General features: G+C 41.6%; 1 protein-coding gene and 1 long non-coding RNA gene across 2 annotated transcripts; both read left to right on the forward strand.

Annotated features, from left to right (window-relative positions):
• The first annotated feature begins 8321 nt into the window (after window positions 1–8321).
• LOC120561848 lies at window positions 8322–10065 on the forward strand. Its single transcript, XM_039805143.1, has 4 exons — window positions 8322–8575; window positions 9180–9374; window positions 9485–9564; window positions 9735–10065. The coding sequence occupies exons 1-4, from the start codon at window positions 8564–8566 to the stop codon at window positions 10063–10065; spliced, it is 618 nt and encodes a 205-aa protein (XP_039661077.1). The 5' UTR covers window positions 8322–8563.
• Window positions 10066–17517: 7452 nt separating this feature from the next.
• LOC120561654 lies at window positions 17518–18024 on the forward strand. The gene is made up of 3 exons (XR_005639630.1): window positions 17518–17556; window positions 17804–17868; window positions 17985–18024. It is a non-coding gene; the product is annotated as an uncharacterized LOC120561654 (long non-coding RNA).
• Window positions 18025–19624: the final 1600 nt, after the last annotated feature.

The following is a 19624-nucleotide window of genomic DNA, read 5'->3' on the forward strand; positions in this document are numbered from 1 at the left end:
AGCCCAACACGTCCTCCCACACACCCCGGAAGAACTACAAGTGCTCAAGCTTTGTAACAGATTCTGGGCCGCGTCTATAGTGGGAGTTGTAGTTTTTAAATATATTGGTATATTTCTCATAAGTAGAAGTTGGTAGTGTAGAATTTTGGATACACCCTGGGGTTTTTTGGGATGGGGAACACACTGGTGTCATCAGATTTTAAAAATAGAATCATTAAATAGGTGAAAATAGCTTATTACCATATTTGACAGTGCTTACAGTGGATAAACTTTGGAGACCATATCTACATGATAGCTGAGGTCCAGAGCTTTCTATAACAGCTGGTTTAATGTGTGTAGCACCTTCTGTTGCTAAATGACATCAGCTGAAGACTCCGGAAGTGACGTAGTAATTGCCACTCAGCGGATAGAAAAGATTGCTGCACGTAAAAAAATAAAACAAATTGCTGCACGTTGTATGTGAGAATTTATACAATAAAAATACCAATAATGAAAAAATAGTGTTGTCTGCGACAAGGCAAATCAAAGTGCTTTTCTATCCGCCGAGCGGTAATTACGAAGTCACTTCCGGAGTCTTCAGCTGATTTTTTTTAAGCGTTATTACGGTGCATAACTTACTGGAACAAAACTGAGCAACGTGTTGTTGCTGGTGACCAAACTACTGATTATATATATATTTATTACATGACTTGCTTATATTCTAATGTACAATGCGGTCTGTTATTTTCTTGATAACAAACCGTTGCTAAGTATAACACACCGTTGCCATGCATAGCAGAGCGTTGCCATGGACGCAATTCTGTTCCCTCTGGAGGAGAGCTATCAATAAATCCACTAGAAGAAGATTGGCGTCGGGGTCCTGATCACCCCGTCGTTGTTGTAGTCGCTATAACAACCATTGACATATATAAAACAATAACAACGCTCTACGTGATCCCTGTCACTACCCAAAGTGAGAATAGTGCAGATTTGAGTTGCGCATGCTCAGATTTAAACGGTTTACGGCATAACGTGTCATACCCGATGTTAACCGAGTCAGACCGGCTTTGGTCGAGTGCAAATGTGAGTTGCGCATGGTCAGATTTAAACTGTTTACGGCATAACGTGTCTTACTGAAATTTGTGAAATCTGTAAAATAATAAACTTTTCTCTTTACATACAATAACAGAAGATGATTCAAGTGACAGCCGATGTTGTGTTTGATTGCTAACTTGTAGCTAGCAGTCATTTCAAAAACGTTTTAGCTATTTATGATTGTTTGACTGCTAACGTTAGCTAAAAACGCCATTAGCATCTAGCTAGTAGGCTAGCTACTTGATTGCTAACGTTAGCTCAAAACGCCGTTAGCATCTTGTAGGCTACTTGTCGCAAAGTGACGCATGCGCAACTCACATCTGCACTCGTCGCAAAGTGACGCATGCGCAACTCAAATCTGCACTCTACTCACTTTGGGTAGTGACAATCCCTTCCGCTGATCGCTGTCTGATTCTGTGAATGAATGCCCGCATTGCATCTTGGGACATCGGCTTTGAATGCGCCCAGCTCGGCTCATATGGTAGCCTACTGTTCTGTCTTATTTACTGTAATATTTCACCGGTAATAAGACCGAAATAATATTATTAAAATAAAGAAATGCATACCATGATAACAGCTAAATACATGTTGAAAGATGTAGCGTTATAGTTTTAAAAATATCAATAAACAACAAAGCAATCCAGCTTCCCTGGCCGAAATAGACCGAAATAATAACATTAAAAGAAATACATATAAACCGTGATAAGATCTGGTGAATAAATGTTGATTAAAACAGCGATTATTGGGCTAAAAATACCAATAATATCAAAGCTGTATCCAGCTTCTCTGCTGCAGCCCGACTGGCAGAAAGTTTCGTGCTGTGATTACGTAAGATGCTTCTCATTGAAATACATTAGTATAAAAAACGTGACCCCAACACGTAAATCTTCAAAATAACGTGAGGGTATCACGTTCTAATAGATTTAATTTCGTAATGCCATCACGAACTGACGTGAGACTGGGTTGTACATATATATATATATATATATATATATATATATATATATATATATATATATATATACTACCGGTCATTCAGTTCAATGTCTTATTGTACTCTGAAATGAAAGAATAGAACAAATGAACAATTTAAGTTAAAAAAGAAATCATGAAATCAATTTATAAACCAAAATGTATTCTAATTTTTTGACTCATCAAAGGAGCCCCCTTTGGCAGATATAACAGCTGAACACACTCGTGGCATTCTTTCTACAATGGAAATCAAATATTCTTCAGAAAGTTCTTCCCAACTCTGTTGCAGAAGTTCCCATAAATGTGTGGCACTTGTAGGTTGCTTTGCTTTCACTTTTCTGTCCAGTTCATCCCAAACCAGCTCAATGGGGTTTAAGTCTGGTGACTGTGCTGGCCACTCCATATTTTTAAGCTTACCATCTTGTTCTTTTTTGCTTAGGTAGTTCTGGCATAGCTTGGACTTATGTTTTGGGTTATTGGGCCCTAATCTTTTACCCAGCGCAATTGCCTTTGTACACCGACGCATGTATCATTCCTATTTTGCACCCGACGCACAGCGGACTTTTCCCTCCACAGACGCACGTCGGTAAATTAGGGAATGTATTTGCGCTCCTGGGGGCAGTTCAGCGAAAAGAGGAGGCGTGTTCCGGCGCAAACGTTCCCTGGTGCTATTTTGCAGTTTCAGAAAACAATTCCACCACTGATCAGGAAAAACCTGGTCTAAAGTCACTGGCGCTAGTCTAAAGTCAGTAGCGCGTTATTCAGATGCTATTTCAGGGGCGCATGCTTGGCCATAATGTAGCGTGTGCACAACGCACATACACTTTGCTTCTCTCATCTAAGCAGACGCAGCAGTTCCCATTTTTGCAAACCATACATAATTACAAAGAAAAATATTACTGAAAATGGCTTCAGGTGTTTGGATAGATCAGGAGGCACTTTACAGTACAGTCCTCAAAAAGTCCCAGCATTCTTTGTGGCTTGTTGTGTTTTACACAACATTTCCATGAATCATGGATGTGTTGATGACATAAATGAGGAAATATTAGAGGAATTAAGGAGACGTGATGTTGAACTACGGCGGGATTGGACACTCCGGCGGGATCTGGTCCGGGAGTGGCATAATGCGCGATGCGCTCCTGGTGGAGCGGGTGGACGGAGATGTAGTGGGGGGAGGAGGAAGGGGCACAACAGGAGCAGGTTGTGCGTTTGGAGGCCCACGCTCCATGGCAGCAATCCTCTCCAGACTTGAGGAGATGCGCCCAAGAGGCCGCAGCAACATCGCCACCCAGTCAAGACGGGCATTTATTACTTTGCCGCATCTCGGACAGCTCGTACGCCAGGCAAATCCGCCGTCATAATAGCAATCCGCCATGGAACAAGCGCGCCTGCTGTTAAAGTGAATGTGAGATGACGCTCTGATTGGTTATTTTCACATTACGCCCAAACCACACCTAGCTACTTCAGACCAACCCATTTTAGATTTGCGTCGGGCGCAAGACTCATTTATCCCGCCGGTATAATAGCAACAGCGGCTGAGATCCGCCCACAAAGCTACTTGCGTTTTGCGTTTCATACTTGCGTTTCAGATCGTTAAAATAGGGCCCATTATCTTGCTGTAGGATGAACCCCTGACCAACTAGGCGCATACCAGAGGGTACTGCATGGCGCTGCTAAATGCTGTGGTAGCCGTTTTGGTTCCGGGTGCCTTTCACTCTGTACAAATCACCGACCCTGGATCCAGCAAAACAGCCCCAGACCATCACGCTTCCTCCTCCATGTTTGACAGTTGATGTCACACACTGAGGAACCATCCTTTCGCCTACTCAACGGCGTACAAAAATCCTGCGTGATGAACCGAAGATTTCAAATTTTGATTCATCAGTCCATAGCACCTTCTTCCAGTCTTTATTAGTCCATTGACGATGTTTCTTGGCCCAGGCAAACCTCTTTTTCTTATTCCGACGTCTTAGCAATGGCTTTCTTGCTGCAACTCGACCTATCAAACCTGCAGCTCCAAGTCTTCTCTTTACAGTTGAAACTGAGACTTGCTTATTATGACCAGTATTAAGCTGTGCTTGAAGCTGTTGTCCTGTGAGTCGCCTATCACGCAAGCAGTTGACTCTCAGAAACTTGTCTTCTGATTCTGTTGTGGCTTTGGGTCTGCCAGACCTCTTCCTGTCAGAGTTTCCCCCAGTTTCTAAGTGCCTTTTGATGGTGAAGAATACTGTACTCACCTTGACTTTCTTTGCAATTTCTCTGTAGGAAAGACCAACATTCTTAAGTGTTATGATGGTCTGTCTCTCTTCCATTGTTAATTGCCTTTTTCCCGCCATTTTTATGGCAACACACTACTTTCTGCAGTACATTACTGTTCATATAATGCTCACGAGGGTACGGTACCACAGTGTGTTCCAACAATACTTTTATACAAACAGAGAGGGGTGTAAGTAATCCAGACAAGTGTGAACACCTGTGGGAATTGGTAGCACCAACTTTCAAAGCTTGATCAACCTCCATTGCTGCAGAACAGCTTTACATTTTTAACCCATTTCTTGCTCCCTGAAAAAGGCCTTTTTGTAAAATTCTGAAATGTACATTATTTTTCAGTTTTGGGTAACCTTACTTTTTTTAACCTCAGGCAGTTCACCAGTTACCTTTGTACCATTTCAAGCTATTCATTGGACTTGAACTGCTAAAATTTCAATAAAAAACAAAAAAAATTGGGGTGTTCTAAAATTTTTGACCGGTAGTTTATATATATATATAGCCTATGCAGTTTCAAAACGTGCAGGCAGTCTATTGTAGCCATGTCCCCAGGAAGTGCGGCAGGCTTTGAAGCCAATTTGACATAGCGGCCAAACAATGAAATTACAACTTCTGCGTCTGTTACGGGACGCTATGGGGCCGAAAAATACTTTTTTACAATTTTTTTGAGCATAACAACCCCTGCGAAATGGCTTGTTTCACTATCAGAATTTGATCCATTCGGTCCGATAACATTTGTAAAGTCTAAAAGGGCTGCACGATTAAATCATTTAATCCCCTTTCAAATTAACGGATTGTATAGTTATTTTCCTTTATGAGGATATTTAAAAAACAAATCACAAATTATTTATGTATATGTGTATATATATATATATATATATAAAATATTAGGTGAACTATTCCCCATGGTCACTGCAGAAGTACCATCTGGTATCCCTGCTTGGGAATAACTGGAAACAGAGGGAAATATTTATTGGGCTCAATGGCCAAAATGTGGCCATACAGTAACTTGTGCATCCCTTGAAACACAGCTATGACCCAAGTGTTTTAAATAAGGAGGAAGGCTCGCCCGCAGCCATGAGGTCCATCTTGGGGTTCCACAGTTTACTGTTCAGGAAATGTCCACTGCCAAGGCTTCCAGTATGTTTACCCTATGGCTGCTTACACATGCTAAGTGAATGTATCATTCTCTTTATGTGGACATATGGAAAATTCTTCTGACAGTCTCCACATACACACAGAAGAGCAGGTGGGCGTAGACTCACAGAAACTCATGTATACACATGCTCACCGATAAACTAACATTTTGGTCTAGGAGAAACAGTTGGGTCTCTGTCTTTAGGTGTGGGGTTAACAGATTGCTCCTTGTGGACCCGCACATCAAACATTCCCATAAAGGTAGAATTTGGGGAATGCTCTGTGGACATCGACAGCACGTTTTTTAAGTCTGTTTGAGCCTGCCTGATGTGGGGAGAGGAAGACAGGATGCGGGCTTAGAAGGTCTGGCTCGAGGCTGAGGTCTACTGTAAGTTTATGTGAGTGTGTGAGCATGTGTGTGTGAATGTTGCAAGGTGTGGGACACTAATATGTACCTTTGCTGAGTGTAAATGCTTTAGAGGCATCTTGTGAAGCAAGCTGACAGCATCCTAGACATAATTACACAGTCTGTCAAAGCTAAAGAGGAGGTTCCCTCTGAAATCAGGACTGGCAGGTCAGTGTGAAAAGTGGAAACCAGACTGCCAAAAATGGGAAATTGTTGACTAAACATCTGTGAGTGTCTGTGTGTGTGCTGACACGTTTGCATGTGTTGAGAAGCGTTTTCTACAGTTGTAAATTCAAAGGCAATGAAATACATCTAAGCACTTAAAACTATAGCCTATATACTGTAAATAAGAAATAAACAAAAGACAACAAAAAATGATACAATAATAAATAACTATGAGTGCTTGCTAGTGCTTGCTCTTCAGTAATTCAACCGCCTGGGGGTAAAAACTCTCTTTGAGGTGGCTGCTCCAAACTCTGAAACTAATATAATAGAGAGAGGTTTGTAGCATGACGCAATCAGTAGCAGCCATCTTATCTGTTGTAGCTGGGTACCTCTTCTGCTTTGGTGGATCAGTGGGGTTGTTGGTTGATGATTGAAGTTTGAACTCTGCTAGTTCGGAAATAAATCCATGATCTGCTATACTCCAGTTGCACTGGCATATATGTGCTTTTAATGCTTCTCTCTTTGCCCTTCCATGATATGTGAAAACAACAACAAGGGATCACAACATAAGAGTCTCTGAGGTGTTTGCTGTTATTTTAATGTTTGCCAATAAACAGTGGTATTTACAATGTGCTGCCCTGTTTCAAAGAATACATCACATACTTGAACATGGCAGCCATATTCTGGGCGGGTCTGGTCCCTTTGGTAAAGACTGAATTCATAATTGAATTCAGTATAATCTGATAAGTAATTAAATAATAAGTCGTCACTGCCTTTGCTGCAAATACTAAAACTACTACTACTGTACCAAACCTAGTACTAATGCTAATACTTCTACATGCACTACTACTACCAATACTCTGCGAGGGTCCGTGTAACTTAAATGTTGTCATCTGCCTATGTCCGCTTGCCAGACATCCGCATGCAGCCCAAAATTTGTGGCTGAGCAGACTGTATGTATAGCAAGCGCACCGACTGTGCATACTCCATCTCTTGTTCCAGACTCTAGTCCAGTTGGTGGCGTTTGCACCTCTAGCTGGTTTGCCAAGAAGAAGAAGAAGATGACAATATGGATGCTTGTTTTGAAGAGAGGTTGAGTGGGAAGATTACCCACGTTTTTATAATTTGTCTTTAAAGGAATACAAAGACCAAATGCTGTTGAACTCATGGCGAGAAAATGTGCAAACGCAAATGGAGAGATGAAAATGCTTGCCGTCAGAAGTCAATTGTTACCCTTTCATTTGCCGCGCTGTCCTAGATCGACCCGCGGGGGGAGAGGGTTCGCCTTTGCTCCGGCTGAGGAACCGGGCGTTTTCTGGCTGGAATTGGAGTAAGGACGCACTACATGCATTGATCATCCCCCGCCGCAAGGAACCGGAGTGCGCCCGTGGGACTTTGATTCGATACCGGGGGCCGCAACTGGAGGACTCAGCACCTGTGGACTAACGGTATTTGGGCCACTGTACCGAGTTTGACTGGAGGACGCTGTGTGTAAGTTTTGAAACCAACCGTTGGAGAGACATCTAACGAGACTGTAAGGAATGATGAATGCTGGCTACTCAGTCTACAATCTATATTTTTGAGGACACTTAATCGGGCTGAAACAAGGGAACATGATGAATCCTGAGGATGCATGTAAGTAAGTTGTAAGTGTTGTAATGTAAGTTTTGTAACTAAGCTTTAAAGGGACACTTGAGACTGTAAGTACATGACAAATGCTGGTAGGTAATCCTAAGGATACTGTATGTAAGTTTTGAATCTGAGCATTAAAGGGACATTGTTTGAAGGTGTTTATAATATTGTTCATGTTTAACATTAGAATTCACCAGACCTGTTTCAATTAACCTGTGACTTAAGACAGGAGGTGTAGTTTTGAGCTGGAGTTTTGCGCAAACTGCGTTTGATGTGGTCACACATCTTACAAATGGGGGAGGGGGTCTGCGGTCTCAGAGGGTTAGGAGATTTATTTTACATTTTATGTTTTTGTCACACCTTACACAGAGCTGACAGTTTAACCTTTGCTACAGATTTGTCAGCAAAATCCGGTAGTATGTATGCGTTTCAATTTTGAAGATGGCTGAGCTTTCAATCCTTTCAGTTAACATCAGGGGTCACAACTACGTAAAAGAGATGTAAATCGTCTACAAAATAAATACTTTAAGGTTGCTGCTTCATCTAGTGATGACACCAAAACCAAGGGCTCCATCGGGTCACCTCATCCACTCCCGCATTGATTATTTTTTATGCTCCAGTGAACTTAAGACAATGTTCCACAAGATAGCAATGGAACCAGCAATAGGCTATATGCACAGTTACTTCCTGGTTACGGACAAGCCAGCCCAATCACTTCCGGTCGTCTGTCGTCAGGTGAGCTTTCTGTCAGAGCCGGCAAAACCAAAACAATGACTTTCTACACTCGTTGCCTTCAAGACTTACCCCGTGTCACTATCAACGATGTACACCGTCTTATTAAGGCTTACTCAACCACGGCATCAAGCAAAAAAGAAAAAGGATTTAAGCTGTACATAACCAGCTATATTCATGACTATGAAGGTAAGTGTACAATGTAACCGTTAACCTAACGTTAACTGAGGTTCTGCGAGAGTAGCGTTACATAGCAATGACGTTAACGTTTATAATGTAGCTAACATCGAACAATATAATATAATCATGCTGAATCACATATTAGCAGTGACATGTATGTGAGCTCCTGCTCGTTGAGATAAACAGTCTGGCAGTCATAAAAATAGTGTATTAAAGCTATGTTGTTATGCTGGCGTAAGCTAACGTTATACCGTTACGCTCGCTGATATGTTTCTGTTTCTCAGTTTCTGACAAGAGCGACTCAGGAGAGGTGTCTGTGAGGGCAAGCTGCTTCAGGTCAATGAGGAAAAGCGAGAGACCACACAACTTAAGTGTAGGGAAATGAGAGCAGGTTCAGTGTTGTAAAAAATGCATTTTAGTAATGAATGGTATTTGCAGTATAAGTATCAAGATATTAGTTCACCCGCACAAGGCAAGTGGGCTTAAATACACCAGTGACTAAATTCCAGTAGGTTAATACATGTACAGTATTTTAGTTATATTATACACTAACATACCAGAACATCAAAAACACATAGGTTACTTTACCAACTTGTATACATTTATTTTACAGATTGTTCTCAAAGACTCTAAGCTTGTTGAACTGCTGGCATGCCAGTGCTCATGTGTGGCAGGGCTTGCGCTATGCAATCATATTGCAGCATTGCTGTACCAAACCTCACATTACAGCCAACAGGGAGCAATAGCTGTCCCCCCTACTCACAGCTGTACAGGGTCTGAGCAACAATGGCACAAACCCAGGACCCAGGTATTGTTTGTTTACAACACTTCCATAATTAAAATATTTCAATCAACTCTCAACAGGTTCGCACATAGGCTACATCGTCCTTAAATAAGTTATTGTACATTTGCTTACAGGGTTTCAAGCCTGGTCCAACAAATGAGATGGTAGTGTTGTCAGCTCAGCCCAAGGAGAGAAGAGTGGCTGAAGGAATCAGGTAACATTAGTTAAACTGAATATTTCTGCTACATTCTGTGTCTGCTGTGTCTGTCCACACACACCCGCACACTTAAGCGTAAAGCTACAGAACACAGAGGTGTTCATTCATTTCTGATAATAATAACATTACTACCTGTTTAACTGATCAGTTATGTTGTATGTTTTCAGGAGTAACTTATACAAAGGAGCCTGTAACCTGACCTGTGACCTTCCAGACATGTCAGTCCTTCGGTTGAATGACATCTACCAAGGCATGCCAGGGGAAACTGCTCCACTAATAACAACCATGGGAATAGCAGGGGGTGTACCATTAGTAGACAGTGCCTTTGGAAAAGTCCAAGAAGGTAGTGTTCTCTCCTACCATCTTCCAGCATGGACTCCACCAATGACATATCTACATGCGACTGCACCACCAAGACCATCCTTACCTCTTGATGGTTACTCTTTGGGGCCCTCGGGTGTTGTTTTGTGCTTAACTACCATCAGCAGCTGCGTATGAAATCTCTTCAAACATCAGAGATCATGGCGCACCAACTTGAGGAAAGTACAAGACAACAGAGCACACTGAAGGAATGGCACCTTCTAAGAAAGCCACGAGTGACTTCCTCTAGATTCAGGTATGTATAATCTTTTTTATTGATAGTCATTACATTGTTTAAGATGTTGTTTAAATACTTAGACCAAGTTGTGTGTGTTCATGCATTTCTAGAGAGGTTTGCCATGTGAGAGGACAGTCCTCAGCGGAGAACCTGGCACTCAGGATTTTACGGCCAGGTTATCAGACCGCAGAAATGAAGAGGGGTCTTCAGATGGAGTCCAAGGCTGTAGAAGAGTACTGCCTTGTTAAGGATGTAAACCACTATCCTTGCGGTTTCATCATCCACCCAGATGCACCATGGCTCGGGTCATCACCAGATGGGTTGGTATACGACCGAATGCCGCGGCCTCGCGTTTGGACTGCTGGAGGTGAAGTGTCCTAATGTGAGAAGCTATGTACGTACGCGTACCTTAGGGTCTCCGATGGAGTGCTACAGCTAAAACCATCTCACACGTACTACTGGCAGGTACAGGGACAACTGCTCATTACTGGTCTGGAATGGTGTGATTTTGTTGTCTATGCAGAAGATGACATGTTCATTCAAAGAATATACAGGGATGGCAGAATCATGAAAACAATGAAAGAAAAGGTTGATTTCTTCTATTTTTACTTTTATCTACCTATGCTTTTGGCTTGAAAAAAAATCATGCCATTGACAGTACTTATTTCAATCAGTTTTAATCAGTTAGTATTTATTTTAGGTTTTAGTGTTAATTTGATCATCCATACACAACTCCTAAATAGCCATAAGTAAAATGAAGATCAGGCCTGCATAGATAGAGATACTTTATTAATCTGACTGAAATGTATTTAAATTGTTGACTGTAGAACATGTCACCTTCAATTACATATTTTCTTATGTTCATTTGTTCTGAGATTATTTATTTGTATCTAAACACAGTATTGTGTAAGTGCTGCTTGTAATGACCACAGTAAAATACACATTTTGTGAGATCCCTAAAGAAAGGCTGTGGTATCATTTTATTTTTAATTTCACTGTAGCAAAATTATATGTGGAACGGCCATCAACTGTGTTTTATATACAGTAACGGTTTTAACAAACAATAACATTAACAACTATAACAACAACAATAACTATATTCTTTGAATGCTCTGCCCTCCACAGTACCACGCCACAAACATATTGACACCTCTACTTAGACCAGGCTTTTACAAGTGGACCATTCTGGTAATTTAATAGGAGGCATGCGACTACATACAGCTGGTTAATATTTCCAAACATGTTTAGGGGGATAACTGTATCAAAGAATTTGTGCTCCTTCAACCGACGAATTAGCCGCTCAACATGCACCCTAAAGGTGCAATAGACTGGGTCTCCCTGACCTGGGTTTGCTGGCATTTGAGGTCTTCCGGCTAGGAATGCAGGCCTGTACACTTTACAAGGCACACAGTCATCCACCAGGAAGCCTCTGTCCACCATGATTGCCATATCCGGCCTGAGCAGTTTACATAGTCCTGACTCCACAAGGATCTGCTTGTCACTGACTGAGCCAGCAAAGAGGGGAGAAACAAAGGTTACAGCACCATGAGGGGCCATGCCAATCATCCCCTTCAGTGTACAATGGGACTTGTAACTGGAATAAACTTCACTCTGGAGTAAAGGAGAGGAAGGTGTTTGGCATCTGAGCTCTGTGCAGTCCAGGATAACTGTAGTGTCTGGGTAATCTTTGAACTCTGCTGGCAAGTGCTCACTGATTTTGTTTTGGGGTATCCAAATTCGCTGTGAGCCAAGAACACAAAACAAAAAATTACTCCAGGTGTGAATGATCCTGCTAACAGTAGACTGGTGTACCCCATACCGGTCGGCCAAGTCCTTCTGCTTCAGTCCAAGGGCAAGGTAGTTCAGGAAGAGGAACAGTTCATCTACTGCCTGTATAGCCTGTGTCTGTACCATGGCTGTACTTTGCCTTGCTGAGTCACCATCTGCAGTTCTTGTTCTGGTCCCCCGAACCATGTACTGCAGTGATGGTTCGATGACCTGCCAAAACCGCATCAGGTGGTCATAAGATGAAAATCTGTAAAAAACAGGTCTAGTGAAAATAGGAAGCTTTTATTAAATCTACTAGTTATTATTATTGTACCATGCTCACAAGCCTACAGATGGTTAGAGGTGAACCTGTACCTTAGACAAATGGACGTGCATACAGGAAAACAAATGGTAGGCTGCATTATGCATTTTTGAATTGAACACACTAACACTATAACAAGGCTAAACATAAAAAAATGTAGCGGTAAAGCTAGACCAGGGGTCATCAACTACATTTTTCCAAGGTCTAGAATTTTTTTCTAGACTTAACTAGATAGGCTACTTAACTAGAAAATGATCTCAGATTAGGGAACAGTTCACTGAGGAGTGATGGTTAAAGTCTTTGATTACTGAAACGTTGTTGTAGTATGCAGTGTCCTGATTGGTGGAAAATGCTTGCAGAAAGAAAGGCCTGTTTACGCCTGTAAAACAGGTAGGTGGGTATTAAGTATATAGGCTACTTTTTAACCATGGAGGGTTTATTGTAGGCTAATTACAGTAACGAGTGTAGCGTTTGTTCATCTGCGTCAGCAGCTGTAAATAATCATCGGTACGGTTTCCAGTCAGTTACATGTGCCGTGTGTGTGTGTGTGTGTGTGTGTGTGTGTGTGTGTGTGTGTGTGTGTGTGTGTGTGTGTGTGTGTAGCGCGGGTATCGCTTTTCAGAATCACGCCTATGTCGAGCCCTGAATAGTTAGGTATTACAATAGTATAGCCTATTAAATTACGAAAAAGCTAGCTTTACATACCTTGTGTAAAACGAATGGTCTGCGAACGCACCAAATCGCTGTAACCCGAAACGTTGCGTGAGTGACAGCTGCTCCAGCTGCTGCCTCAGCTGGGCAACTTCATCCCGAAGACTCTCATTCTCAGAGACCACCAAGTCCACAAACGCAGGGTCCGGCCTTGAACAATAATCATGATCGTTGGCACAAAGAGTGCCAGCAACTTTGTCGGTCTCCATCCTCTCTGGTCTGGCGCTGATCCGCTCCTGTACCCCAAGTCTTACTTTTCCGAGAGAGAAGTTATTTCAGGGAAACAAGACAGGAACGGCGCCTGGCTTTAGCCTCCTTCTACCCCCTTCAGCCGCCGGCTCGACGACGTCCTCTGATACAAAGTGTCTACTGCACACTCGAGTGTGGTGAGAGATAACAAACTTTTCTCTTCTGATCTTCACAATCCATTTTTGACGTTGTTGATGGTCGGAGGGGAAAGTATGGAAGCTCAAAGACGAATTAAATTTTGCTGACGATGAACACAGAGGGACACAGCAGTGCTCAGCTGTCGTTCCTTCACGACGCTGAAATTTATACGACTTTCTCATCTCTCCATCACTTATGTATTAGGCCTACTGCTAAGAAATAACTGTATAACTATACTAAACTACTATACTTCGCTACTATAATATATATTTACTGTCCTGTCCTGGTGGTTTTCTACAAATGTCCTTTAAATATGCTGCAGTTGGTGGCTGTTGCTGTGCTGTTGCTGTGCTGTTGCTGTGCTGACATTCCACCGGAAGTGAATGAGCTGGCTTACATTAATGCGGAAGTTCTAAAGAGCCTTCCGTGCATAAAGCCAATTCTGTCTGATCACAATGCGGTGATAACCACATTCCGACTCCGTTGTGATATGTTAGGAGAAAGATCTAGAAGGTGGCAATTTAATAATTCCCTTCTTCAAAACACAGTGTTTGATACAGAGTTTAAAGCCAAACTGGCATAAACAAAATATCAATAAATTCTGAATCAGTTTCGGACCTGGAGTACATCTGGCAAGCCACTAAAGGATTTATTAGAGATTTCACATCTTCCTTTGTGGTAAATTTGAAGAAAAAGGGAGAGGCAAGGATTGCGGAGTTGGAAGAAAGTTGTAATTCGTTAGAGCAGTCTCTAAAGATGTGTTTTTCTAAATCTACACATACTCTTTTAGTCACAAATCAAGCAGAGCTAAATGATTTGCTAAGAAGAAGAGCTGAATTCATAATGCACAAAAGGCTACATTACTAAAATTACTATTTTAATGGTTGTAAACCAAGCAAATTGCTAGCTCTGAAATTAAAACAAAGCAAGTCCAGAGCTGCTATCAACAGCATCCGCACGGAGCGAGGTATCTCAACGAATCTTAAAGATATCACCGACACTTTCCAATCCTTTTATTCAAAGTTGTATGAATCCTCCTGCAATCCGGACCCAACACAGTGCCAAAAGTTCCTGAAAGAGCTAAACATGCCTCTTCTCGACCCAGAGGAGGCAGAATAACTGGGTAAACCTGTTACGTTAGAGGAACTCAAATCAGCGTTAAAAACAGCTAAGAAAGGGAAAACACCGGTCTTGGATGGAATTCCATCAGAACTTTTACTACAGTACTTTGACATACTAGGACCTATCGTTTTACAAACTTTAACCTTGGCCATAGAGAGGGGCACCTTTCATCAACAAACCAACACTGCACTAATTTCAGTCATACACAAAAAGGGCAAAGATCCTACGGAGTGCTCAAAATACAGGCCCATCAGCCTCATTGGGACAGATATTAAGCACTATTCCAATTTCTTGGCACTCTGCTTAGAAGGTTTTATTGAGAAGCTAGTCCACCCCGACCAATCGGGTTTTATACCAAAGCGTCATGCTGCAGACAATATACGCATATTACTCCATGTAATAGAAGAAGCCAAAAACCTCCCAACAACGGCAGCAGTTTTATCACTGGATGCGGAAAAGGCTTTTGACTGCCTAGAGTGGAACAACTTGTGGCAGTAATGGAGAGGCTTGGTTTGGGAGTTAAATTCAGTAACATGGTACGTACTTTATCGGTGAATCCCACAGCCATAGTCTCAACCAATGGCCTGCATTCACAGCTATCCCCCATCTCCCATGCTATTTGCGATCTCTCATAAACCGTTAGCCCAGGCCATAAGGCAAAACAAAATATGAAATGTCCAGATTAAATCCAATAACAACTCAATATTGTTATTTGCAGATGATATCTTTCTGTACATATCTGACATATCTGTTTCAAAAATTCTTAAGATCTTTAACAAATTTGGCTCAATCTCTGGCTATAAAATTAATTCAAATCTAATCTTCTGTTGAACAACAGACAGGTGATATCAGTTATTAGTGATACAATACCAACCCAAAGCAAAATTACATATTTCGGCATCACAATTCACGCATCGCTACAGCTAGTTGTCCAGGACAACTATGAAACAATACTAAGTAGTGTTCAAAGGGATCTGGCCAACTGGTCTGCGCTGCCGGCATCGCTATGGTCCAGGATTGCTGTTGTTAAAATGAACATAGTTCCTCGTGTGAATTTCTTAAGTACAATGATCCCCTTACCCCCACCAATACATTTTTGGAAGAAACTTGATACTGCAATTCCTTGACCTTGCCTTTGCGGGTGTCTATCCAAAAAAGAGTATGTTAGCCTATGGCCCTATTATCACCAACACGTTGTCCAACTTTAAACAGGTGGAGGAGCAACTACATTAATGTCTGCTAACAAACCTTTTGTTTATAACCAGTGGAGTGGCAGAGGTATTTATACTCTAGATCAGCTATTCAATGATGAAGCTATGTTAAGTTTTGAAGACCTGAGAGCTAGCTTTGAAGTCCCTAGGACATCCATCTTCTTTTATCTTCGTTTAAGATCAGCCCTAAAATGTTATGGAGTAAACAGTCTCGAGACCCACCCAATCATTAAATGGCTTGTTGATTCCCCTATGAGAGGATTAGTGTCCAAGATTTATGCTAAACTGATGCAAGTATCCGTAGGAGAACTCCCAATAGTAAAGAAATTTGAGCAACAGCTGAACCCGGAGGGGAACGTAATTAATTGGAGACAGTTTAGGTCAACATTTCCCACTGTTCCAAGAACCCAAATCACCAGCAGATCCACTTCAACATATGCCATAGGACACAATGGACGAGAGATATGTCTCTAAAGTCATTCTGACTCCTTATTGCACGTTCTGCCAACCTGAACAAACTGGAACTTTCCTACACATGGTTTGGGAGCGTGAACAGGTGTATAAGTTTTGGAATAAAACATCAATAATATCTGATGTGATAGGATGTCAACTTCCTACTGACCCGCTTGTTTTGTTACTTAATGATGACTCTAAATTACACCTACTTGGGAGACAGACACTGCATGAAAAGTGGGATTTTCGTCAGTATGCGGCACTGTAGATTGTCGTGGAACTTCAGGTTTACGGCTGTACAAGGCAATTTACAGGCAACACCGAAAACTGCCGTAAATTGTCAGAAATTGACGTGGGCCTTGCTTGGCAGTTGTCCCCCCATGACCCCCCCTCCCTCTAATTCTAGGGGAGGCTTTCACATGTACATGAAAATGCTGTGAGCTATACAAATGCAAATCATGGTAGCAGCAGGGGGAGTTTTACCCCAGGTGACATTTTTCTAAAAGGTATTAACTTAATTTTAAGAAAATCTCTTAAAATAGATCAGACTCAGTATAGCCTAATTGTAGACTCTTCAATTTTAGCTTGAATTGATTTATTTAATGAAAGTATGCTAGATTAATTACTTTGTATATCATTAGCAATGACCAATGTTATGTAAAAAAGATACACAAAACAATTTATTTCAACAATTAGTTTTACAGGCTTTGCCACAAAAGGTAAAATGTGCATTCCATGATTCATTCGCAGTCTCCTCGAGCTCAACCACTGTGCATAGTGTCATGACTACAGTCTTTGGTCTTGCTCATCCAACATTGTCTGGTGGAATGGAGACAGAGGCTCCACTGGACAGTTTTCTAAGAGAAGTCTTTCTGCTGACACCAGAACACTGTGCTTCACATAAAGCATATCAGTTTTGTCATTGCATGACAAGGTCCCAACCATTTCTCTTCTTAAAATACTGGCAAATTCAGCACCATATTCACATGTCCATGGCATATGAAGCTGTTGGCTCTGCTGAAATGGCCTCATAATCCAGACTTCAATAGTCCTATTGTTATTAAACTTTCCCAGTAATCCATTATAACTCACTGTAATTCACCTCCACACCAGTGGGTGCGCTGTTCGCGCCCTGCTGGTTAATCTGGTCTCTATCATGCCCTCACACGCGCCCACCCCCGCCCTCACCGCTTCCATTTGAAAAAATCGGGCGGACATGGGAGATGAGTCTGAGAGTTGGAGCAAAAACTTCCGAAACATGGGAATATTTCAGGCCAAATGGTAAAATAGTTGTCTGTACACTCTGTCAAACTTCACTTGGAAACACACAGGAGTTGTTCAAGACGTTTGGAGCGTTTTTTCTCTCCTCCATATCACCTCCGGGGCTCCAGAGATGCGCTCACAGAAAAGAAGACAACGTAAGTATATGATTATTAATGAAACGGCGAGCTAGTCTGTATTGTTTATTAACTCTTGATCGTACAGTGACTGTCTTTGGATGTTAAACAGGCTACTTAGACTTAGCAGTAATGTTTTAAACCCCACCAAGTTTAAACGCGAGCAGCACAGAGCTGTGGCTGCTTTCAGCGCCATTCATTATTGAGGCAGAGCTGAGAGGGTGAGTTGTTTTATAAAAGTGTATTTTTTTTGTCTCGTAATTTTCAGAAAGCAGTCCGCCGTCTTCACAACTCTGAGACAAACTGTAGCAGACGCTACGAACCGGAGCAAGGGTAAGATTTAAAGAATATGCTTTCATTTAATGAATTTCATTAACTCTTCTGTATAAGGACATAGATACGTTAATAGATACCGATCTTAACCATAGTTTTTTTGTTTTTTTTTACAGACTAACCTCGCCTCATAACGAGGCCGTGACCTATATTTGCTCGGAGCTGTCTGCAAGTCCAGATTTACATGACGCTGATAATGACGCCATTGTGTGTAAGTAATTTTTACTTTTTCATCTTTCCATGTTTAATTTTACTGTGACTTATGTTTTTTATTCATACCCCTCTCATTTCATTGTTTTCCAGCTGCCTGTAAGACACATTACGAGACAGCAGCAGGAGCTTCAGCTAGAAACAACCAGATGCGCACCGGGCGGCAGAGAAGCTGTGAAGAGTTCTGCCTCCGAGTCGGTCGAGAAGAAAAAGAGGGAAGGTAAGATTAGATCCGTTTGGTCAATGTGAATATTTTTTAGGTGCATTCATAGGTGTGTTGTGTCCATAAATAAATATCACGCAGTACTGATTGTCTTTATTGATTGATTTTACAGTTACCTCCAGCTCAGAGGCGGCCGTGGGTTAGATGTGGACGGTGCTGCTCCTCGTGAGCGTGGGATATTTGTTGTGTGTGCTGTGTGTCTCCGATGCTTTGTACATAGTTTTTTTTTTTCTGTTTGTGTTTTGTGTCAATAAAGCTCTATCTTTGAATAAACAGCACGTTCCTGGCAAATCATTTTAACTATGATAATCATGACATGAATATACTACATAGCATATATGAAATAAATAAATAAAAATAAATATATATATATATAAATAATTTTATTATTATAATAATAATGGCCCAGGTTGACCAATAGCCTAACCCGTGACAGACCTGTCAACCAATCACGAGAGATTTTTCTTGTTTAAAAGTAGTGGTTTCATCCAATCCTGAGTGAGGAAATTCCAGCCAGGCCAGACGTTCTCTGGCCAGGCTCCTATTCATATTCTAATTAGATCCATTAACACCTCCGCGGGAGCTCTCCACATACGTCATGGTTCGTTTCCGACAATATGTGGCACAGACGAACGTGACGTTCGCAGCCTGTAAATTGTCGATAACTGCCGGAAATTAGGGGGATTTCCGGGCGTTTACAGGCATTTACGGGGACGGAAATCCCACTTTTCATGCAGTGAGAGAAAGATTTGGCTAGCTGGCTCAACCGCAACCAAGAAAATTATAGCTCAGCGCTGGCTCCCCCCCACTCGCTTTGTATAAAACAGTGGTTGGCGTACTTCCTAGACATACTTATGCTTGAGCTCTCTACAGCAAGGATTAACAAAGCCAAGTCATCAACTATAGACCTATGGAGAAACGCAGCAGCACAGGTATCGGTCCTGGTGACCTCAACACCACAAGAATTAAAAGAGAGCGACTAGGCAAGGTGTGACATTTTGTTGTTCAAAGGGTTTTGGTTCCTGTTCGATTTTATTCTGTTCTATATGTTGTGTTAAAAAAAATATAAAATAAATAAAAGAATTATCATTAAAAAAAAGAAGTCAGTTGTTGTATGAATGGAACTACGTGCATGCAACTGGTACAAAACCGCAGCTGTCCGCGGACATGGAAGTATGAGTGAGAACAATTATTTCGAACCCTAAAGGCCCAGACATACGGGCCTTTAATCTCAATAACATCTTACGGTTCGAAATAATTCTTACTTAAAGGTCCCATGGCATGAAAATTTCATTTTATGAGGTTTTTTAACATTAATATGAG

The sequence above is a fragment of the Perca fluviatilis genome, chromosome 7, assembly GCF_010015445.1.
Source record: "Perca fluviatilis chromosome 7, GENO_Pfluv_1.0, whole genome shotgun sequence".
NCBI lineage: Eukaryota > Metazoa > Chordata > Actinopteri > Perciformes > Percidae > Perca > Perca fluviatilis.

Excerpts from the sequence above, each read along its gene's own strand:
- LOC120561848 (XM_039805143.1), top strand. Across the intron at positions 9,375-9,484 it reads GGCACAAACCCAGGACCCAG|GGTTTCAAGCCTGGTCCAAC; the intron begins GTATTGTTTGTT and ends ATTTGCTTACAG. Across the intron at positions 9,565-9,734 it reads AGAGTGGCTGAAGGAATCAG|GAGTAACTTATACAAAGGAG; the intron begins GTAACATTAGTT and ends GTATGTTTTCAG.